Source organism: Acipenser ruthenus, chromosome 4 (genome assembly GCF_902713425.1).
Source record: "Acipenser ruthenus chromosome 4, fAciRut3.2 maternal haplotype, whole genome shotgun sequence".
NCBI lineage: Eukaryota > Metazoa > Chordata > Actinopteri > Acipenseriformes > Acipenseridae > Acipenser > Acipenser ruthenus.
Window position 1 is genome coordinate 29,303,896 of NC_081192.1, and position 24,866 is coordinate 29,328,761.

Genomic DNA, 24,866 nt, shown 5'->3' on the forward strand with positions numbered 1-24,866 from the left:
CATCAGCCGCCTGCTTCTTTACACTCTGCAGACTCACCATGCAGCCGCCTCAGAGCTACAGCGTCGGAGGACAACGCAGCTCTGGGCAGCTTACAGGCAAGCCCGCAGGCGCCCGGCCAGACTACAGGGGTCGTTGGTGTGCGGTGAGCCGAGGACACCCTGGCCGACCTAACCCTCCCTCCCCCCGGACGACGCTTGGCCAATTGAGCGCCGCCCCCTCGGAGCTCCTGTCCACGGTCGGCTGTGGAATAGCCTGGACGCGTGTTCCATTACTTTTTTGTACAATGTTTCTGAATACGACTAGTTAGGCTACCGTACAGTAGCTAGTAGGATGTTAAGTAGCAATCGTATGTAATTGCATAAAAAGCGCCAATGTAATGGCAGAGAATGTATGAATAATTAATGCTGCACTTTAAATAGAAATGGGTGATTATTTTGTTGCATTCAGAAAGAAAAAAGAAATAAAAACATCAAGATAAAATACCGTAACGTCTGTGTTTTATTTCTGCACATTTACTATGGAAATAGCTCTCAATGTCCACACCATGGGGCAATTTACAAAATGTGTTTAATTCGAACATCTCAAACTATTTGTATGGTCCCCAGAGATTCGTATTAAACTGAGTTCACTGTACATACATTCAGCTCTTAGTGAAGTGGTTAGTTGTACAAGTGAAGATGCATTCCACCTCACTACTGAAGAATAGCCCACAAAAGAGTTTAATTGGTATAGTTTGAAGAGTATCTATTTCGGTATTATCTTCTGTAATTGTTGTGACCAGGACTGTAAGATGTGACAGCATGATATTGGTGCTCAAACCTAAGCCTGTTGTGGCACCAAGACACAGGATAAAATACAAATACATTTCAAAGCTGCTGGTGTTGCAGTGGTAGTAATATACATTCCTAATTTAAATGCAAAAATGTATAGGAAATAAAAGGTATGATTTGGGACATATTTCGGTTTCATGAGTGATACATTTTCTTGTGCAGCCCCCCATCCCATGCAACCTCCGGAAATTGGCCCTTCATCACCAAAACTTTGGGAACCCCTGCTCTACACAACCCGCTTTTTCTTATTTTTCATTTAAAAAGCAGCACACCATTTTAATGCAAAAATGCACAACCCTGTTGCATTGAAAGAATCCATTCCCAACATTGGAGGCTTGTTGCTAGGGAGCTGACGTCACTGCCGTGATTTTTGCTAGTGCATTGCTGCCACGAGTGAACACCTCGTTGGCTAAAATAAAAACTGCTTCAGCAAGTAGATATTTAATTTGCTTTGTGTTATTGTGCAATACATGTGTATATGAGTGTGATAGTAATGCTTTGTTTTTAAATGTTTTGTATATTTTTATGTGTGATGTGCAGTACAAAATAAAATGAACAGTAATTCTAAGTGCCTATGTACTGTATATTGCAGTACATAGGCACTTGTTGCATACGTAGTTAGACAGTAAAAATGGGGAGCCAACTCCAGGACCGCGTTATATCCGTATCCGCAGTATAGCGAGGGGCGATATAACAAGGGGTGGGTGTATATATATATACTATGCCTTGTAATGAGCAAGGCAATTTTTTTGAGTACCAGTAATACACAATTTTGCAATACTCATACTCTGAACATGTTGTGAATTTGTTGGGCATATTGGATAGACAGTCTGGATAATATTTGAGATTATTTATTTCTATTCTATTCCTAGAACAGTTTATCCAGTAACTGGATAGCATTTGCTACAGGTAATTTCTCGAGTCAAAAAGTATTTAAAATGCTGAAAAGCCAATCTGCTTTGTTGATGAACACTGCAGCTCTCTCTCTGGATCTGAAGTTCCAATGAAAGAAGACAGTACTTTGCTTGAAGTACCCATTGTATTTTGTCAGCTGGCAATACACAAATAGTTCTTTTCAAATGGAGATCAGCTTGTTGATTTCCAAGTCTTGCAGCATTATCTTTGTTGTCAGCATTTTCCGTTGATCAGACGTAACTCCGTTCAGATAATGTAGTTTGTAGAAGTGTTCTTGTTGCAATTCTTCTGTATTGTATGTGACCTTAGGCTCAGCTGCTGGCTATGCTTCTGTCCGTTCCGTGGAGCGACGTGGAAACCAAGACCCGGTTTCAGATCAAGGTAGTGTCCCTTTAATGTTTTCAGTCTCTCATAGGGCAAAGAGCCAGGGCTGTCTTCAAAGCTGATTTCAGCCTTCTCAAAACATGATTTTAGACATTCTTCAGAACATTGGTTCTTCCTTGCCTTCCATGCCGAATTCGAGCACTTATGCTCCCATGACTTCAGAACAGTTTAGCTTCCATTTCTTTCCTCCGAACTCCAAGCCACTTCCTCTCAGCACGACTTTCTTTGTCTTGCCTGGAGCCTTGTTTCTCCTGTGGAGAGCTTGCTTAGTGTAGGAAGTGCGCCATATGGGAAGCACGCCCTTTGAAAGTCATGTGGCTGCTTTTGTGATTCTCACTTCCACCCTGTGATTGGTCAGTTTGTTTATTTTAGGCTGCGCCCGAGTCCATGTGGGATGTTTCTCATTGGTTGTTCTCGTTCAGAGACGGCCCCTTTTTCTCAATTGGTCCGCTGTTTCGCCCCCTGTTGGATGGATTTATGAGATGGACTGTTTTCTGTCCGAGGTGTCAAAACACCCAAAACTGTCTGGCTTGCCTTGTGCAAGATACTACTGGCGCCAAATGGCTCATTCAGCGAGGGGGGAAGAGCAAACACTTGTCCCGCAGTTAGTTTATGTCTCTTTTTTAAAAGCATTCTTTGTCAGAAGGGGAGTTTGTGACCAGAAACCAAGTAGACACAGAGAATGGCTTAGGACCCCCCTCTATATACTTAATTTCATACACAGAATGATACTATGACCCACTCTGATGTTACAAAATTGATAACTCAATTGAAGGAGTAATTATGAAAGTACAATCTACAAATAAGAGAGTATCAGAGCTAGAATCATGGCATGGGGACCATGAGGCAGCAATACTGGACTTGCCCCAGGAAATTGCCGAGTACAAGAGGAGCAAAGACTAAGCTATTTTGGAACTTCAAGAAAAAATGAATGACTTTGAAAACCATGCCAGACATAAAAATCTAAGACTTGTGGGATTCCCAGAAGGTGTCAAGGGAGGAAATGGTATTGTTTTCTTACAAGAATGGCTGCCTAAAATCCTCTTAAAGAAATGACTACAGCGAGCTGGATTTACTTACAGCATGCGCTACCCTGCAGTGCTGCGGGTCGAATTGGAAGGGAGTCCGTGGTCCTTCAGCTCCATCCAGGCAGCTGAATCATTTTTGAGAAAAGAAAGTCCTGGGATCTTTTCATCAATGTGAAAATCATCTTGTATTTTGCTTGGATTTAAGGTGACATGCTTCAGCTTCGGATTCAACATAAAGATAGTCTTTTTCCTCTTTTGCCTTGTATATTTCACTTTATACATGTTTAATTTCAAAGTTTCTAAGCAGTTTGAGATTTCATAATTTGGATTTATCTTTCAACCAGATTACATGGAAAAATATATATTTATGATTACATGTAATTATACATGTATTTTTTAAAATAATGTTGCAATGGCCAAGTCATATTCATAGTTTGCATTCAAAAGGTCTGGTTTACTGCCTTCCGCTGGCTAAATTGCAACAGCCTAGAAATTACATATTGTACATAGTGTGGTGAAGTCACTAGTGGTAAATATGTCAGCCTTAGAATGGTTGATTAGTTGGAATGTTTGGATCACAGGGATAAAAGCAGTCCTTTGTTCAAAGACTGTGTGGGGTGCTATGGAGGTGGTTGTAGTGTAAAACTGTGGGATTTGAAACCTTGATATACATATGTGAGAAAAAAAAAAAACACGTAATCCATTGCGTCACATATCCGCCCTGTTTATCCACCATGATCAACCTCTTCAGCACCATTAGTTTATTATTGAACAGAGAAGATTATTTCAGAGATTGTAGATACTACCAAAGTTTTCGTACACTGTGTTGTATGAGCTCCCGGCTACGCTGTCACAAGCATTAATACCCTGTATCTTTCAAAACAAGGGATTAAGGGGCGCTCCCTAATAAAAGCTGAATCTCAAAACAATAACTGTGTGAATATAGTAATTGTTACAGCTGTGTATAATGGTATTTAAAACAGGATTCATTCATCCGACTTTACATATTCGCCGTTACTCTGGTCCCACCGCAGTCAGATATGTGACAAATTACTGTATATATATTTTTTATCTTTGTACACAACATGAATGTGTTTATATATAAATATATACTCTATTTGTTTCTAACTGCAGATTTAGATTCTGGGGACTGATGCAATTTAGTGTTCTTTTTTTTCCACTACATTCACAGACAATAAATGGTAAAAGTGTGTTGTGATTTCACCAACGCGGAGGTGTTGTGGGTGGGCAGAGATGGATTTCTTTTTTTCTTTCTTTCTCTTGTTTTGCAACCCCTTTTTTTTGGTCTTTTCTACTTCTATCCTCAAGTCAATTGATACTATTTTTCGAAGAGGTCTGACATTAAATTTCCACCAAGTTCAAAAAGGAGGCTGTGTGGTCCAGTGGTTAAAGAAAATGTGCCTTTTCAGATAGAAAAAAAACAGTAAACAGAATCTTTAAAAATAAATTTAAAAAATAAATAAATAAATACAAATATCCCTTTGCTTTTTTAAATGCTGTCATAGACAAAACAAACATTTAAAGAGATGGGTATGCAACCATCATTCCTGTGTATCAGACTAGGCTGCATGCCCAAAAATGCATTTACTTTTTGTGGTTATTTTAATGACAAGTGAAAGGCCATTCTTACAACCAACCCTGGCTAAAAGCCTCTCTCTCTCTCTCTCTCTCTATCTCTCTCTCGCGCGCTTTCTCGCTCGCTCTGTCTCTGTTAGGGTTGATATTAAAAAGTAGGGAAATGTGATGTTAGGGTTTTCAACCCTAACTGCATCCCCCCTCCCCCTTTCAAGCAGTGGAAGGGGCAGTTATTTATAGCAGTAGTTTAGTGACAGAGTTACAATATAAAATTGTTACTTTATACATAACTGTAGAACAAACTTTATAATTTAATAACAACATATAACATATATTTTGGTATACACATAATAATACTCACCAGGTTGGAGTCTGTTTTTTTTGCAGGTGGCCTGTTCTTTCCAAAAGGAGAAGAGATCAAACCAACAAACAGATGATGCTTCTTGTTTCTTCCATTTTTTTGCTTCCCTTGTATAGGCAGTGCGGAGTGAATGCAGCTTTGTTGTTACATGCTCTGCAGTCACACACGGCTCGATTAAGCAGAGTTGCTCCACTATCTCCTGTATAGCTATGTCTCGTAAAGGTTTTTTACGGTAAGACTTATCACTAATTTTCCATAGCACTTCTCTCTCCCGCAGTAACTCTGCTAAACACTTGAATGCCTCCTCTCCCCAGTTTACTTTTACCACCGACATTTTTTAAATGAGCGCTTCTTTATGACAGGATATGCAAGCCGTGCAGTCAGCATTATAAGAACCAATCAGAGTTCACTCAGGAGGTTGCTTGGAAAGCAGAGTCCGGCTCTACTTCAAGCAACTGGTTGCGCAACTGCTCGCAGGGACATCCATATATAAGCGACTCAGTTGCATGCAACTAAGTTGTGCAACTGATCGCTCAGGTGTGGACCCAGCTTTAGGGATGAAAAACTGGCAGGGGTTGTTTCTCCTCATCAAGCTACAGCAAACCCTGCTAGTCAGTTGCCCAGTGATCTCCAAAGCGGACACCTGCAGGGCTGACCTTTATCCTCCACAGGTTGGTAGTTTGCTGACATCCACTCTTGAGTTCCTGGGTGTAAAAGAGGACTGATCAGAGAACACCCACTGAACCTTCAGGTCTCCTGAGCTGTGTGGGGAATTGCTACTGTGAGGGGAAAAAATGATTGGACATTTGAAATCATGGTGTCAGTTTTGTGACCAGTTTTAACAAGCGTTTTTTATCGACAGACAAACAGCGAAGGATTTAGAGAAGCATTTTGGATAGAATCTAGAGACCATATGAGTCATTGTCCACCTTGGTAGCATCATATAATTTAGGAATTTACAGAGAGGTCTACAATGGAGCCTAAACAGGTGGATATCATCCACAAACTTGTAATGGAGAAATACATTGCTTCTGTGCGCACATGCATTGCATGGGTTTCAGAGCATTAAACAGACCATCTTGTGACAAGGAAATCAACTGCTACCATCTGCGACTGCCCCAGATTCAGCACCCCCGTACCAGATGAACTGAAAAAGCCTCTTTTAAATCCATCAGGTGAACAGCTACATACGCATTGCAGAGCCAAGACAAACCCTAAATGTCAACCACCCACAGTTACTCTGGCCTAGCAAAAAATAATTTACCAGAGTTACCATAGGGAAACTTCAGGGGGGGGGGGGAAAGCATACAGTGGCGCTCCTCTTTCCAGTCATCTGTAAAACCCACATGTACATCTACATTTACTTTTGACCACTTAGCAGTTGGTCATATGCAAGACCTGGCATTCCAAGAATTCTGGAACATTCCATTTATGGTCTATGTGCAACTTAAGAATCAAGCAGTACATGCAATCTTGGACACAGGAGAATCTATCTCTCCTGTCCTCCAAGACTTTCTTGGTTAATAAGGCATGGACATAATCAAATTCAGCCATGGTCACCATCCCTGCTGCAACCAGTAGAGTCTGCTGCCTGCATTCCAGTGGGAGTTACTTCACACTTTTCTTTCAAAGTGAACGCTTTTATCACAGATTTGTGTTTAACCAGCAACTGACCTCTGCACTGATCCTCATAATGGACTTTATGCTGTATGCATCTGTTAGCATTCACATACCATCCAGGACTGTTACCCGAGGGGACACATCCGCTCCATCCCACCCAGAAGTGGATTCACCTGAACACAATTGGGTTGCACTTGAAGAAATTATCATTGCAGTCTTAACTGATGTTCATTGAAACTACTAATCTAGCACAGAAATTCCATAAGCTATTTGATGGACACCTTGGTTGTACCACGTTGCACAATTATGCAAAGACATGGCATGGTGTACCACTTGTTTGGGATTTGTTTGGGGTGATTGCCAGTCTGCCACTATGATGGAGTGTATGTCCCAGAGTGGAACATGAGCACATTAGAACCTTGGTAAGGGTTGTTTCGACAGCACTTCAGCCTTGATGACGGCACAGAAGACAAAATCCTCCATTTGTTTTAGAGGCAGGTCTGGCTTCACCTGACTCAATCCGATGATTAACGGTGGATGATTATAGGTGTTTATAGAGACTGTTCTGATGCTGGATTGAGAGCTACTCTTGTGCAACAGGATGATGAAAGTTGTGGCATACAGTATTCAAACATTGCAAATGGAATGGAACTGTGGAACCAGGCTACGTATGGTTTACTGGTTATGCAGCTGATAGTTGATTATTTGTTGCTGGCTGTTGTAAAATAGATTCCCATACATTTATAAGTGTATATGTCAGACTCCCAAAGAGCAATCTGTAAAAAGAAACAAACAAAAAAAAGAAAACTACTAGACTTTGACAAGTTCATATGAATGGCAGAAGACCTGCGAAGAATGTGATGATACTTGTAATCTTACACTTTGTCATAATCCAATTTAGCTTTATTTATTAACTATATGTGTTGTTGTTTTTCTTCAACTACTGAAGTCTGTGATTGGAATAATGGATTTAGCAGGAGAGCAGTACAGCAGAAGCATTTCAGGGTTTAGTGAACCAAAGCATCATTCAAAATAGAGTTCATTTTGTCAAATATCTTAATTCCTTATGCTTTTCTTTTTTTACCTATGCTTCTTTTAAAAAAAAGTCGCTTTCTATAGCTGTTGCAATGTTACACACTTCTCATGTGCTGTTTATTTTTAATAGTGAATACAATGTTTTGTGCTATATCTTTGAAGGTCCTTTTTAGTGACTCACTGGTAATATTTGGGTAGATTATTATTATTATTGTTACAGCATTTAATTTAATCTGAATCATTTAAATTATTACGCACTGGGACGTGCACCTGCCGCTCTACATGCACTTGAATCTGACCCAAAAATGAAATTTCCCTCAATGTAGCATATGTATTTGTTCAGATTGCATGAATTCATATTCAGTTATTCTGACTGAACAGTATCCCATGCACACATCTGCTCCTTTCCCATTCTTTCTATATTAGTTAATGATATCTAATGTATCTTTAAAAATCCAGTTGTCAGCTCATTCAGCAGGGCCCTATGTACTCTGTCAACTAATACAAGAAACTCATCACCCAGGAGCTATTTTACATGAGATTTATGGAGTGGAATCTAAATGTGTCCCTGGATATTTAAAACATTCCTATGCCCTGTTGGTACTTGAGGAGGTGGAGAATACAACAGTAATATTGATCACAAACAAAAAGTTAAAGTGAATAGTCAAATCCGGTAATGTCATAACGTTAATTCACAGATTTGAACAGTTAACCTCAATGGACTAACCTATTTCTTAGAAATCTTATTTTCTTCAGTATTGCTTTCTGCTGCTGTTAAATGCTAAGAGTGATTTCATACCAGTAGCCTAATCTCAATGGACTCTTTTTTTGTGTGCATTTATTTTTATTTTCAGATGGCCTCTGTTTGCCTGAGTGGGATGGCATTGTTTGTTGGCCTGAAGGCCTGGCTGGCAAGACTGTCTCAACTCCGTGCCCTGAGTACATTTATGACTTCAATCATAAAGGTAAGGCTGGCTGCACCAACAGACAGATCAACTGCGTGAACTTTCAGCCATACCAATGGAAATTCAGTTTTTTAATCCATTCTTTAAAAAGTGGCCACTGCAATTTTATTCCACGAATCACCTGTTTACCCTCACTGGTTTAGTCTTGTTTTAAATGCACTCCTTGCATTGTAAAATCACAAAACACAAAACAGTGAATTGTGCTGGTGCAACAAGCGAGTCCAAAAATAGTGTGTGGCTCCAAACATACTTTAACATAAACCACTGATTTCATAATGAAGATTATACTACTCGAGTTGATTGATAATTTATTATCCTAAAATTGTATCTATCAAAAAATAACAAAAACCTTGTCATAAGACACTGACTAGCTCACCATGAGAAATCTTTACACTAAAATGGAACATAGCAAGGAATGTGTGAATTTGTGAATTTGTAAGACTGGGATGACTAAGCACTGGTTCCTATTTCTTTTGAAACTTTCTTCCCCAACTAGGTTACAATTTATCATAAGAGCTTTTTACAAAATAAATCAAATACGTTTATTTTTCTTTGAATTCCAGGCTATTAAGTATGATTTTTGCATGTCATAGTCAGTGGCATGCCGTCAGGACCTTCAAGGTATTCTCTGCTGACCAGACAATGCCAACTAAACAGTCAGTCAAATGGCATTACGTTGCCTCACTCACTTGTGAGTGTGCTTGCTTATACTATGAAACATACTACTCTAATTATTATTTGTTTATTTTTCTGACGCCTTTATCCAGGATGACTTACAGGGTTTACTAGAGGTTTTTTAAGAGTCTAGGGGTTTCCTGAAGGGGATGTGATCAGCCACTAAGAGATCTGCATTTCCCCTGCATAAGTCTAAAACAACGACCAAACACTAGAAAAAAAAAACAGTTGAGGGTATTCTCTGTTTCAGTTGAAGGTCTTGAGTGAGTTTAACCAATAGGCGAGTCGAAGAATGTCCTATTTTTTTTTAGACAGGCGACCAATCAGGAGTGAGCAGAGGCGGGCCATAAATCTCCCAGGGTATTCTCTGCCTCTCTTGAAGGCCCTACTTTAGCAACCAATGGAAAAATCAAAGCTCTGAAAGCTGACCAATCTTAGTGAGCAACCCCAAAACATGAATATTCCTTGGTTAGCACTGCAGTTAGGAGGATAGCTGGATTTTGCATGATATTGCTTATAAATATACATTGATAAATACAAATACCTTTACAACATCTAATTATTTCGAATTTTATTTTACACTAAAATAAAAAAGTGAGAAAACAGAGACATCATAGTCGATTTGGTTACAAATCCTTTTTCAAGGAGAACTTTCTCTGAAAAATTGGAGATTGTCAAAAAAGGGAGATATACACCACAATCCCCGAGCTGACACAGGAAGGGAAAGGATATAGTCGGCACTTTCAGAATTAAAATTATGAAAGGTATCTGTGGTTTACAGGTAGCTGCCACTTAAAAAAAGGATGGGGGTCAGCAGGGGGGGGGGGGTTGCGACAACTCTGCTACCCCAGTCCATTTTGTCACAGCATGCCACTGGTCATAGTGTATTTGCATTGACGCCACTTATTAGATAAATATCGTACCTAACAGCCTGGGTCAGCTATCTTATAGGTTTGTTTATGCATGAAGAAATTTGCAATCAAAAGATGACTGTACTCTACAGTAGCAATTTGTCATACATGCACGAAGCCAGCTATTTATTTCAAGTATACAGTCATAGACTATATATATATATATATATATATATATATATACAGTGGCTCTCAAAACTATATATATATATATATATATATATATATATATATATATATATATACAGTGGCTCTCAAAAGTATTCACCCCCCTTGGACTTTTCCACATTTTATTGTGTTACAACATGGAATCAAAATGGATTTAATTAGGGGTTTTGCCACTGATCAACACAAAAAAGTCCATAATGTTAAAGTGAAAAATAAAATCTACAAATTGTTCTAAATTAATTACAAATATAAAACAGAAAATAATTGATATATATATATATATATATATATATATATATATATATATATATATATATACACAGTCACCTCCAAAATTATTGGCACCCTTGATAAAGATGAGCAAAAAAGACTGTATAAAATAAATAATACCAGTACTGAGCTATATTGTAATTTTCCAACATGTGGAATATAATTGACTTTATTCATGAGTCAATGGAATCAACCAAAATTACACATTTCTCAAATTATAAATTTATTTCCAAAAAAAATGAAGTGCCACAATTATTGATTGGAGAACACATTGGGAGGGATCTTAGACCATTCCTCCACACAGAATCTTTCCAGATCCTTGATATCCTTCGGTCTGCGCTTATGGACTGCCCTCTTCAATTGAAACCACAGGTTTTCAATGGGGTTCAAGTCCGGAGACTAAGATGGCCATTGCAATATGTTGATTTTGTGGTCAACCAACCATTTCGTTGTGGATTTTGATGTGTGCTTGGGGTCATTGTCTTGCTGGAAGATCCACTTGCGGCCAAGTTTCAGCCTCCTGGCAGAGGCAACCGGGTTTTTGGCTAAAATGTCCTGGTACTGGGTAGAGTTCATGATGCCATTGACCTTAACAAGTGCCCCAGGACCAGTGGAAGCAAAACAGCCAAATAACATCAAAGATCCACCACCATATTTTACAGTAGGTATGAGGTTCTTTTCTGCACACGCATCCTTCTTTCGACGCCAAACCCACCGCTGGTGTGCGTGGCCAAAGAGCTCTATTTTCGTCTCATCTGACCATAGCACCCGGTGCCAATTGAAGTGCCAATGTCGTTTAGCAAACTCCAGGCACTTACATTTGTTGGTTGCTCTCAGTAAAGGCTTTTTTCTGGCAACCCTTCCAAATAGCCTATTGGCATGGAGGTGGAGTCTAATTGTAGATTTGGAGACTTGGTGACCCCAAGTTGCAACCAAGTTCTGTAATTCTCCAACTGTGGCCCTTGGATTTCCCTTTGCCTCCCGAACCATCTGCCTCACTGTGCGTCCTCTACCAGGCAAGTTTACCACTGTTCCAGTGGTTTTGAACTTCTTAATTATTGCCCTAATAGTGGTAAGTGGTATATTTAGTTTTTTTAGCTATTGTTTTGTACCCATTGCCTGATTTATGAAGGTCAACAACCATTTGTCTCTTTTCATTTGTGAGTTCTTTGCCTTTCCCCACGGTGATGGATGACAAATGGATTTCATATGCGTGTTACCTCATTTTTACACCCCAGTGAAACAGGAAGCCATGGAAGGCCACAACACAGTTCCTTAAGACTGAGATGAACTTAAAGAAGTAGAATGTTAATGCAGATTTAATTTTGTTTGATTTTATTTATAAGAGTCTTTAGGGGTGCCAATAATTCTGACACCTATCTTTTTGAGAAAAAAATATATTACTTGTTAATAAAAAAACCTTTTTCTCTGAGCAATTGTATTAGAATAAAAGAATATGGTTTTCCCATATATTTGAGCATAAAATATAGCTCATTACCTGTGTTGTTTATTTTATACAGCCTTTTTTGCTCATCTTTATCAAGGGTGCCAATACTTTTGGAGGTGACTGTGTATATATATATAGACAGGCCATCTAATTTGAATTGTGCTCAAATTCACACACTGTAGCTTGGGTGCCTTTTATTTGCAGTATATAATAAAAGTGTGCGAAAAGCACTTTAACTTGCGGTTCTACTCCTGGTTTGTATGCCACCATATGTGGTAAAGTGGCGGGCAGTCAAGGCTGGTCAATGGCAGGAATAGCAAACCCAGACTCAGCTATCCCAGGGCAGGGTAGAAAGCACAGCCTGCTGTTCTCAGCCCTTCTCTCTCCAGGTGCTCTCCAAACAAACATTTAATTGTCTCTTTTATAGGGAGTGCCAGGGGTAATTGACAACCATTCAATCACCACCTGGCCACAATTCACACTTTTCTAATTAAACAATAAAACAATTATTTAGCAGGTGGCTGTGCAAAGGCAGTCACAAAACAAACACGTCTAAGTGTGCATCCATGTGCAGGGCCTATGCTCTGTCACAGACCCATTAATATTTATTGAGTTCACAAACTAAAATAGTCATACCTCATCTGTAAAACACATGCACATGCACTGTTATCAGATGCCTTCAATTATCTGACCACAAGTGGTTTACATTAACCTTTTCACATACAGTGAGTCTTAGTTGGTTTACTTCCTGCCTCCTACTTAGTGATGTGCAAATCAAAGTAATGGACGATAAATGTAAGGTTCACACGTTAACACCCCTGACCTGTCCAAAAAACTTCCTGGAATACAAGGATATAATTCAGCAAGTACAAATTCAAATGAGGTATAAAAAAAAAACAACATGACAGAAGGGATGTAAATTAGACAGATGGTGGATGCGAAAGTTAATACCTGGGACTGAAAGGCAACAAAATTGATTATTTTGGCTATAAGCACACATAGCTACTGACCAGAGGTGACTTTCATTAAAGATCATGATCAAAACTATGTTTTGAATTATTAAGAATGTACTATTTTAGCAGACTTTTTAACGGTGTAAATTATGGTGTTTAGGATGCATTAGTAGTCATAGTCGTAGTAGTGTTATTACCTTATAAAGACATTTCCCCTTAAATCTTTTTAATAATTGACTTATTTATGCCTTCCATTTTGTTTATTGAATTTTAGCCTTTGTTCTACTACATTGTTTGTGGTATGCAGTCTATTTTATGTTGAAAGTTCTGCTTTCTCTAAACTGATATGCTGGTAAATGAAGAATGTACAATTTATCCTTTGACAGTGTTTCAATTTGGCAAGACAACCAGTGCCCTGAGCTTTAAACTGAAAAGTGATTCTACTGTTTTATGCACTACAATGACTAAAGTTAGCAACCGTCCCGATTTTCCCGGTACAGTCCCCTTTTTAGGTAGCATGTCCTGGTGTCCCCACAAATTTTGTAAAATCTTACTTTTGTCCCACTTTTGGCTAGTTGTCCCGTTTTTGTCCAGTTTTTCATGAACGTCTGTTTCTGGCCATAGCTCAACAGTATAAGCACCACCCTGATGTACTGATGTAAATCTAAAGCTCCCATAATCTCAGAGACACTTTGAGACAGGACATGTTTTTAAAATTGCCCCTAAACTGAAAGAAATGAATCCGTAATTAAGTGTTAACACTAGAAGCCCCACGGCAGTCATTTTGACGGTTTTTGGTTTTAAAATTAAATTTTCTCCAGTCGTGTAACACATATGGTGCTGCACGTTCAAGTACCTTTCTGTCCGTATGTATTAAATGTTCTCACAAAGCATGAAATGCGGGAGTGCAGAAATAATGGAGATATATTACATTATACCTAAAAGCCCAGGGAGCAGTCACATTGACTGCCACACAGAAAACAATTGTATTTTGATTATACAAAACGGTATTCTACTTTATTATTTTTATTTACCAGTCCGTAATGTGTTTAGCTGTTATTAGATTAGTCTCTACTCTCTGCCTGAGTGAATGACTAACAGTCTATTGTTTTTCAATCAGCCTTTTCAAAGGCTGGCGCCTGCTTGCCAGGTGCGCTGTTTTGGTCAGTCAATTAGCATCGGGACTATTGAAAAAAAATACCAGAGACCATGGAGTTTTACAACGCAACAAAATATGGAGTTGATGTTTTGGATCAGATGGCACGGAAGTATTCTGTGAAAGCTGACTCCCGACGACGGCCTGTTCAGGTGTTTTACAATGTATTGGTCCTAGCAGCCATCAACTCCTGGGTACTTTACAAAGAATGCATGGAAAAGAATTTACCAAGGAGAGAACATATTTTACAATTAGCACAGGAACTTCGCAAGAAGCATTTGGAACAAAGGGAGACTGCCAAGCGTGTACCCACAGCTGAAGCTGGCAGCAGTGCTCAGAGCTGTAAGAGATGCCAATGCCAGGTTGGCAAGTGCAGTAAAAATAAAACTTCGGACAGCTGTGCCCTGTGCAGAAAGGCAGTGTGGAGAACACATTACCTGTGTTGATTGTGAATAGCCTTCAGCCTAGGACACACATGAGCGGCGCGCGGCAATACTGCTTTGCTTGGTGGACACACATCAACGTTTGTGTGGCATTTTGCCGCTCCCCACTAGCGGTGCCGTGTCGCTCATGTGTGTCCTAGGCTTTAGACTCAAGGTAAAGGAATACCCTTTTGTCAAAAAAAAAAAAATACTTTTTTTATAACTTGTGCTGTGCGCTTCTGTAAAATGTTTTCTTCTAAGTTTATTTATCTACATTGTTTAGTTGCTTTTGCGCATCTCATATGCTATTGTTTCAGTTTTATAAATATGTATGTTGTAAACTCTGATGTCTACTCAGATGTTTATTTATTTACATTTTCTTGTTTTGATTTGTAAAATAAATGTTCATATATATATATATATATATATATATATATATATATATATTGTAAAACATCCGTAGCTCACACGGGTTCGTGCCCCTTTAAAAATACGACCCAGCACACAGAAATGGCGTTTTCAAGCGCTGACGCGCTATATTTTAATAAACACAAAAATAAAACAAATACAAAATAAACACCTAGCTCCTCTTGGAGCGCTAACTATACAGGTTATTCCCTGACTAACTTGCAGGACGGCTAAGCCGTTTACCTGACACTACAAACACAAACAAACTTCGCAGGTCTCCAGCACTTACTTTTCAATGACTGCTCGGAAGCAGAGCACCTCTCTTCTGCTTCCTTCTACTCAGCAGCCTTGAGCAGACTGACTGCTCCTCTTAAATACCCTGCACCTGGTCCCAATTTAGCAATAGCTACCAGGTGCAGGGGATAATTAATAATAAAACAATTAACAAATGATTAACTAAAAGGCAAAACAATTAAACAAAACAATAAGACAATTAACAAAACAATAAAGCAACACAATCAAACAACAAGGTGCATTTTTTTTTCTTCTTTTCTTCTTCAGGGAGGTTTTAACCCCCTCCCTGCACGCTGTCTTACATTATATATATATATATATATATATATATATATATATATATATGTATAGATGTTTATGTGACGTACTCAATAAAAAACTAATTACATCCGACTGTTTCTCCTTTTGTTATACTGTTTATAGTGTTTTGAATACAGACGTCAGAAAGACTGATGTGGGGCTTCTAGGTATGAGTATATCTCCGGGTCTTCTAGTGTTAAACCTTTGCTAACTTTATATTATTGCTTATAGGCAGCATGACGATACAATTGTCTTTTATGAAATACCAAAAGTAAAATGCATCTTGAATATTTTTATTTTCATTATGCATTTTTATATCGGAGCTCAGATATAGAATAAAATGCACAACAACTAGAGAGGGTAAATATTAGTTGACTTCAGCACACAGCGCAGCTCCGTACACAAAATATTATTAAACTGAGGTGAGGAAGAGTTTTCATTGAAAGAACACTGGGTAACCTGTATTTGCAAATTGACATGTAGTGAATTTAGACTTTGGAAAGTTGGAAGCTTTAGCCATGGCAGATTAGAATAACTCCTGAGTGTGCTTTGAATGAGTGTGGTCCAGATTCACAAACTTAATCCAGAGTAAATAAAAGTTGTTTTCTTGTTCTTATTTTTCTGTCAGGTCATGCCTATCGGCGGTGTGACATGAATGGTAGCTGGGAGCTTGCCCCAAGCAACAACAGGACTTGGGCAAATTATACAGAGTGTGCCAAGTTCCTTACTCACTACAACCAGAACCATGAGAAGGTAAGACTAATAGGGCCAACATGATTGATTAACTTCACATGTGCCCAATCTGTCAGAGACAAGCTAGTTTTGACTTTTTATTTTCTTATAACATTATTTTGTACATGAAGATAATATACAGTACTGGGTAGTTACAGTCAGCAGGACACTATGCTGCTGTGGAAAAGTTATTCACTGTAGAGCAATGAAACTTCACAGGTGGAGGCACTGAATGATGAACAATATGTTCTATGCCCACCACAATGGGTTGATTTCCATTACATGAGAGTAGGTGTTAAAACTAAATGCTGATATTGGACTCAGCTCTCGCCAAGATAAGCACCAACTAAGGCATAGCTTCTTTTAATGTAAACGAATGTGATCCATCTGCGTTTCCTTCCATCTAATGATGTAGATATCCTTCTGCCTGGTCTTGATGGCTGAAGTGTAATGCTGGCTCCAGGGATCAGCCTATTTTGCCTCCCTGGCGCATCTGCACACACAACAGCTGCAATGCAGGCTCCAGGGATCAACCACAGTGCAGCCTCCCTAGCACATCAGCATGACAACCGTCTGGACTGAGCTGAGTAGGGTACTTCTCTGGAGTCTTCAAGTGGGCACCTCCATCCTTGGTGTTTTGTCAACTGGCCCACGACACCTTAAGAGGGCTCAACAGGGATTCTGGTGTCCCAGCATCACCCCCCTCCATCCCCCTCTCTGCTAAGCCCAGCTTACTTACCTTCCTTTCCATCGACGTTGCTTTCTTTCTACTGTGCTTGAGGTCCCCAACCAGAATCTTTTCATCTCAATCAGAGCCAGTTGCTGCTCCTCTCTGCTGCTTCAGATAAGTTCTTCACTATGTGTCGCAACTCTTGATCACTGAATCCGATGTCTCTGAGAAACAGGGTTGTAGAGTGTGCCACAAATCCTCAACAACCCACCTCCACTGGGTAAACCTGGACTCTCCATCCTCACTGTTCCGCTTCAGCAGCTAGTTGAGTGTACCGGTTTCTTCCATTCATACGCCTCATCCACAGCATCCTCACCACGGCTGCCATGTCTGAGAAGGACTCTGGGTGGTGTTGTCATTGCCAGCATTCCCAATGCTCCCCATCTCTGGCCCACAGCCGGTCGACCTCCATCAGGAGGTCCTCCCCGTTCCACTCCGGGTCTGTCAGCATCTCCTCCATCTCCTCCCTCAGGGCCGCTGAATGTTCTGGGACTAATCTCCACCCCTCCTCCTCATAATGGCAGAAGGGACAGTCTGCAAACCGATGCTTCTGTTTGCAGAGGGGGCACACTGGCGATGGCTGGTCGTATCGCCCTGGGTTCCTGGCCTTCAGGCGGAACTCCTCCGTGTCCTTCCCCTCCTCCTGCTGTTGCTGTGGTTACGGTCATTGTTGTAGCTTTCCTCTCCTGCTTCTTCTTCTCATTTCTTTCTTTTTTTTTTTGTCCCCCAAAAAAAACACTTTAAAAAAACAACCCTTTTTGTATGTGTTTTTTCACAAAAAAACCACACACACAAAAAAAAAAAAAATGTCTTCAAAAAAAATATTCACCTGCAGTTCCGTTCCTGGCCTGCGTCTTGGAGTCATTGTTTATCCCACGCAGGACATCATATGTGAACAGGCTGGCTGTAGTGTTGACGTCAGACCCCAGAACAACACACAGTACTGAGGGTGAAAGGAATGGACATCCACAGCAGATTGGTGTAATGAATGCAATGCGGTTCTTTTATTATTAATAAACAGAAAATAAAAAGATTGAACAAAACAAAACACTCAAAATAAAGGGCACAATGGCCAAATGAACATAAAGACAAAACAGACTGGACGAACAGACAAACAAGTATCGTGCTGGTTGAAAGCCAGCACGTATAGCAATTATTTGTTATTTTAATTTCTCCTTCTCTCTCTCTCTCCTGTTCTCCACTCACAAACACACACAACCCTGAGTGAGTGAAACGTGTACCTATATATACAATTGTGCCAGGATTCAATTACTAATTAATTATTCATTTGAATCCCAGCGCGTGAACTAATTTGTGTACTCCCCGTGCTCACATACTAATAGACATTTGATCTGCACGTGAAGTGATTGTGCAATCCCTGTGACTAAATACATATTACAACACTCGTGCTACATAGCCCAATTTATATTCCGTGCACCACTATCTCCACATATAACAGACAACATGAAACACACCACATACAACATAAAACACAAAATATGCATAGAGGCAGGACACACTGCCACAGTCACATAATGAATACACAGCCTTGGCTTGTACAACTTTTCTCCTTAATTTCTGTACTTGTTGCAGTGTAGTCAGTCTAGCAGGGGTCCCAAGCAAATTACATTTCCTTTAAAAAAGCTTGCCATTCCAGGCATCACAGTTAGAACTGATTGTGATAATTAAACATTTCCCTGACATTGTAAATTAAATGCGGTCTATCATTGATGGGTGAGTGCTAAGATTGCTGTAATTGATTGGAATTGAACACCTTGCAGTCAATCAACAAATCTGTTGATTGACTGTAATAGTGCATCTGTCAAGGCTTTTCACCATCAAAAAGTGAAAAACATATGCAGCTTTATTATTGCAATACAGTACATTCTACAATATATGTGTGTGTGTAACAAAACAGTAAAATATGCTGAAGTGAAAAAATATTGAACAGCTTGACAGAGTGATAACCTCTTATTATCACATATGTACTTCTCATTTTGATCAAATAAAGCACTTGGTTCACAAAAATGAAAAGTCAATAAAGTCTACAGTTGATTCATATGTACAGTACATTTCTTTAGGAAATTACATACACATAATGCACTGATTGGCCACTTTGTTATAACCAGTCTACCCCATTGATTTGGCCCTTAGAGATGCATATGAGAGAATCAAGTAATTGCCTTTTGGGTGTTACATGAGATGAAGGAAAGACACACACAGAGAACAACAAGGTTTCAACTTGTGGTCCTCTTGCCAAAACTCCAATATTGAGTTTTTATCATTTTGTCTCTAAATGAGCTTTTACCTGGCTTTGAACTTGCTTTGGCGGACTGAACAGCCTTGCTCATTCCATTCAAGTCCTGTGACAATATGGCTTTTCATCTCTGCCATCCCAGCCTACTCCCTGTCTGTATAGTGGGGCTGGCTGAGTTGAAAGATGCCACTGTCATATGATTTTAATGGAATGTGAAAAGCTGTTCAGTGCCCACTCATAGGATTTTCTAGAAAGCTCAAAGCAAACCATAAAAAGCATTTATGGAGAACAAATTTGAATTACTCTTTAAAGGTCCTTTTGTGAAGTCAGCATGACTAGATGTGAGATAGGGAACTGAAAACACCTTCCAAACTAAGGCACAATTTTGTATATATTTTTGGAAAATGTGTGTGTACATCAGTATTCTTTCAGGTCCTAGAAACCACATTAAACTGTATTGTATCTGATCCTATGTACTGTTTGTAAATACAGTGGTAGCCAAAACCAGCTATTCACCTGTTGCGAGACTGTCACAGTGTGATAATGTAAAATTGTTGCAGCTTTGCAGTCCTGTTTTTTCTGACTACCATTGAATCACCTGCACTTTATTAGTCCTGCTAGCAGGTGCGAAAGAGATCAAAAAATGCAATAAACACATCAGCAGGGAGCTCTGTGGACCTAAAGACTAAACTTGCACAGCAGATGATCAGTCCAGCAAGAATCCGAAATGATCTGCAGTGTCCTTATTAATGTAAATATGTATTTGTATCGGCACAATATTTGTGCACTTCCAACTATAATTCACTACTCTAAATCAAACTATTATACAGTCCTGTTAATTTTGCATGTGTTAATATATGCATGAAAGGTGGAAAAATGACAAAAAACAGAGCTGAACTAATGCATTGAAGTCCATCGATAATCGAAAGCACAGCAGTTTTTATAGTCTTAAGATGGCAGTGGCACAGAAACTTGCTATGACTTCTCCATCTTACAAAAAAAAACATTAAAAAACTAATTACATTTATTTTAAAATGTAGGGTTACATTTTGTAAATAAATATATATGTATTATATCTAAATGTATGGTTGTGGCTTGCACAAAATAAAAGCTGCCATTTATACATTTTGGAAATATCCGCAGTAGTGACACTTTAATGCAGTCAGTCATACATTTACACCATAGGAAAGGTACACATTTATTGCGTGCTATTTAAATAAAATGAGAGCCTCATCAAACTTCAACAAATAGTATAGTGAACAGCATTGTGTAAATAAAATGTGTGTAAAATAACTGCCAAATAGAATATCTCATTGCTAAGTAAAATAACCAATAAGTTAACATGCAAATTGATTTTAGAAAAGAAGCTAAAAAATAGCATTATGCATAAATGCAGCATTGTTGGAATTGGCCAAAAAAATGTTTACTCTGGAAAAAATGATCTCTTTGATAAATACCTGTAAATATATATATATATATATATATATATATATATATATATATATATATATATATATATATATATATATATATATAGATATTTACATGAAAAAAAAACATGAAAAGTTACTATTTTTTGGTACTCTGCTGTGGCAGGGCTGAAGCCTACCCCTGTAAATTGTGTATTGGCAGCGATTTCTAAATGAAATGTGTTTGTGTTTGATTATACATGGCAGGGCTGGGAGGTTAGACTCCCCTCCCTGCCTAATTGAAATATCATGTGCAGCAGGTGGCCAGGTGGCAATTGAATAATTGATAATCAATTAATATCTGAAAAAGGCTGAAAAGCCAGTCCTTTGTTCTGTGCTGTGTTGTCCTTTGTTGGTGCTTTCGACAAGCCTGGAGGGGAAGGAGAAGAACCCTCACCACTGTGTGTAGAACCAGAGTGAGCTACACCACTGATCACTGTGTGTTTAACAGGGATCATAGGTACATAGGTAGGGATTCATTCAGGGGATTTTAATCCTACCAAAGTTAATTTAGTTTGTGTAGGGAGAAGGTTCCTGGAGTGGGACTTCCCCTTTAGTGGGAGCAGCGCTCAGTGCTTGTTTGGACAGCTTTTGTTTCGTAGCTGTTTTCTCACTGTGTTTTGTTTTGTATTTTGTATTTATGTACATATTTGCATATATCCTTCTGCAGTAGGGCTACCATTGCTGGTAACTTAGTGGTGGCCACCAACCACTGCAACGCCTATTTATTAATAAAACCTGGACGCCTCAATATGACATACTGTCTTATGCTTCCAAAAAAGCCAAGTTAATATAAAACGTACATGGCAGGGAACAAAATACCTGCAGACAAAATATTAAAAACTTTCAAAAACAAATATGACCCCCAATATGTGGATTTGTCTCCTCTTTCACTCGATTTGAACGCTGAATCACTGCTTGCTGTGATACCACATAACCCCTCATTGTGTCTGTAACATTGATCAATCTAAATGATAAAAACTTTTCTTTTTTTATATATTTATATTATATATATATATATATATATATATATTTATTTATTTAAATTTCTAGTATTGCTCTTGAAAGACTACTTCATTATCAGTATGGCCTTTTAACCATAAAACAGCTCTGGTCTAGAGCATCAAATCCTATACACATATATAAAAGCATAACCTATATAAACAACTGAGTCATGAGTAATATGTATTTAATAGAGAGAATATGTATCTTATACAGAGAACCATTGCCTTTCTATGATATTTATGATTGGTTCTAGGTGTTTATGCAGTGTTTCAAATACAGTACTTTCAGTTTTCCTAATGTTAAACCTTCCTCTTAATTTTACCTTTACGTAGTATAACTCTAACTCTGGTGTCTTAAGAACTACTGTATCTGTATGTATTGGTGTGTGCATAAAGCTAAAAACAGGAATGTTGTTTCATTGGATGCCAGCTGGATGCAATGCTGACAATATTATCGGGTCTCTGTTTAAACTTAAAGCTGACAATTCAATAATACAGTTACTTGTAAAATAATGGATATATAGTCATACTAATAGTCTTGCTCTAAATGTAATATATATATATATATATATATATATATATATATATATATATATATATATATATATATATATATATATATTAAGAAAGATTGTGGTCTGGCTGTTTATATTTATATGGTTTGACATACCCAAATGCTTGTTTGCAACACTGAAAAAGTAGAATTACAGCTGGTGAAGCAATCAATTACATGTTAACCTGGTATTTCTTAGAAAGCCAAAGATAATTTAGCTGTGTGTGCCTTGATTACATTGCATGTACCCCAGACAATTCATTATGAATAAGCACCCAGTATTGCATGCTCAGGTTCAGTTTCTATTGTACCTGTTATTTGGTGCCATGTAATTACCAGCTATTCTTGACTTTATAAAGGTTATTTTCTTTCTCTCTTCCCCTATAGGAAGTCTTTGACCGCCTGTATTTGATTTACACTGTGGGTTACTCTGTCTCGTTGGTATCATTAACAGTCGCTGTTGCTATCCTGGGGTATTTTAGGTAAGTCTAAACTACAGTAGCTATTCTTGTCTAGGAGAAGATTCAAAACTAATTTAATTTCAGTTAGTATCAGGGACCTGCTTACAGGACATTCTAATAATGTTAGTTCACATTAAATCTCCATGGAGATCAATGCTTGTTAAGTTTCTCAGTTTACTGGGGCTGTAATCTCTCCTGGCAGTTCAAAATGATATTTATGTTTATGAGGCAGCATTAATGGGGATTGAACTGATATAGGACCACATTGAGGATATGCACGCAACATATTATAGCCATTAACATTTTGTTTTTATTTTATGTTGCAATCCTAGTTTTAGTTATCTGGAATGTAATAACGAGAAATAAAACAGTGAGTCAATTTTGTTGTTTTGTTTCATTGTACAACGCCCCCTTTTCCAAATGTATTTGATTTGAAGTGCTTATTTATAAGTTAAAAATTAATGTTATTACTGTACTTTATGAAAATGTGTCTATGGCCACTTTGTTTATTGCAAAGACATGAGAAGCAGGAATTATTAAAAAATAATGTGATGTCTATGTACTATTTGTCTTGATATTTGTAATACTTTTTTATTGAGTCCATTTTTTTTAACCGAAATGACTGTATGGGTTATTCTACTTTTTAATAGTGTTAGATACAAATGGCTTTGATAATTCTGCAAATGAACAAATGTTCAAATATTTTTTAATGGATATCCAAACATGAAAATTCCATGTTTGTCCCAGCACTAGGATATACTATGTAAATCATACTGTATTTTGGTGACCATTGCAAAATATGTTTGGACAGCAGCTTTAACTGCCTTTTTATATTTCAGTAGCATACCGCGCCCCAGATACATATTAGAATATGAAACACAGAATAGTACTGGGACGATAACTTTTTATTCATAGAAAGATAATTATTATTATTTTATTATTATTTATTTCTTAGCAGACTCCCTTATCCAGGGCGACTTACAATCGTAAGCAAATACATTTCAAGTATCACAGTACAAGTAATAATACAATTAAGAGCAAGATAAATACAATGACTTTGGTTCAAGCAAGTACAAGTGTGACAAAATACAATTCAATAATACAGCAAATAACAGTGTCAGTGATAGTTACATCAGGATATGTTTAAATACAAAATACTACAGATTAAACACTTGGCAGATTACAGTATTCTGAAGCACAGGATTAAATGCAGTAAAATAGGGGGCAGATAAGAGCAAGTAAAGCACATTTAAAGAAGGGTAATAATTGTCTCAGGGGAAAAACAGAGAAGTTCTACAGGTGCTGTCTGAAGAGGTGAGTCTTAAGGAGGCGCCGGAATGTGGTCAGGGACTGGGCAGTCCTGACATCTGTAGGAAGGTCATTCCACCACTGCAGAGCGAGGGTGGAGAAAGAGCGGGCTCTGGAGGCAGGGGAGCGTAGAGGAGGTAGAGCCAGTCTTCTAGTGCAGGCGGAGCGGAGAGGTCGAGTGGGGGTGTAGGGAGAGATGAGGGTCTAGAGGTAGCTGGGTGCAGTCTGGTCAAGGCATCTGTAGGCTAGTACAAGAGTCTTGAACTGGATGCGAGCGGTGATCGGGAGCCAGTGGAGTGAGCGGAGTAGTGGAGTTGCGTGGGAGAAGCGAGGCAGAGAGAACACCAGGTGGGCAGCGGAGTTCTGGATGAGCTGGAGCAGACGGGAGGCCATCCAGGAGGGAGTTGCAGTAGTCTAGGCGGGAGGGTACCAAGGCCTGGACCAGGAGCTGGGTGGCGTAGTTGGTGAGGAAGGGTTGGATTCTTCGGATGTTGCTCAGGAAGAATCGGCAAGTGCGTGCCAGAGTGGAGATGTGCTGGGAATAAGAGAGGCAGGTGTCCAGGGTGACTCCGAGGTTCTTAGCGGAGGAAGAGGGAGAGAGTGTGGTAGATTC

General features: G+C 38.8%; 1 protein-coding gene across 1 annotated transcript in view; it reads left to right on the forward strand.

Annotated features, from left to right (window-relative positions):
* LOC117400002 (parathyroid hormone/parathyroid hormone-related peptide receptor-like) overlaps positions 1–24,866 on the forward strand; it is a 123,436-nt gene that overhangs the window by 60,929 nt on the left and 37,641 nt on the right. Inside the window, exons 3-5 of the mRNA XM_059022275.1 lie at positions 8,625–8,735; positions 16,368–16,492; positions 22,872–22,966. Coding sequence (XP_058878258.1) covers positions 8,625–8,735; positions 16,368–16,492; positions 22,872–22,966 — 331 coding nt within the window. The remainder of the gene's footprint in view (positions 1–8,624; positions 8,736–16,367; positions 16,493–22,871; positions 22,967–24,866) is intronic.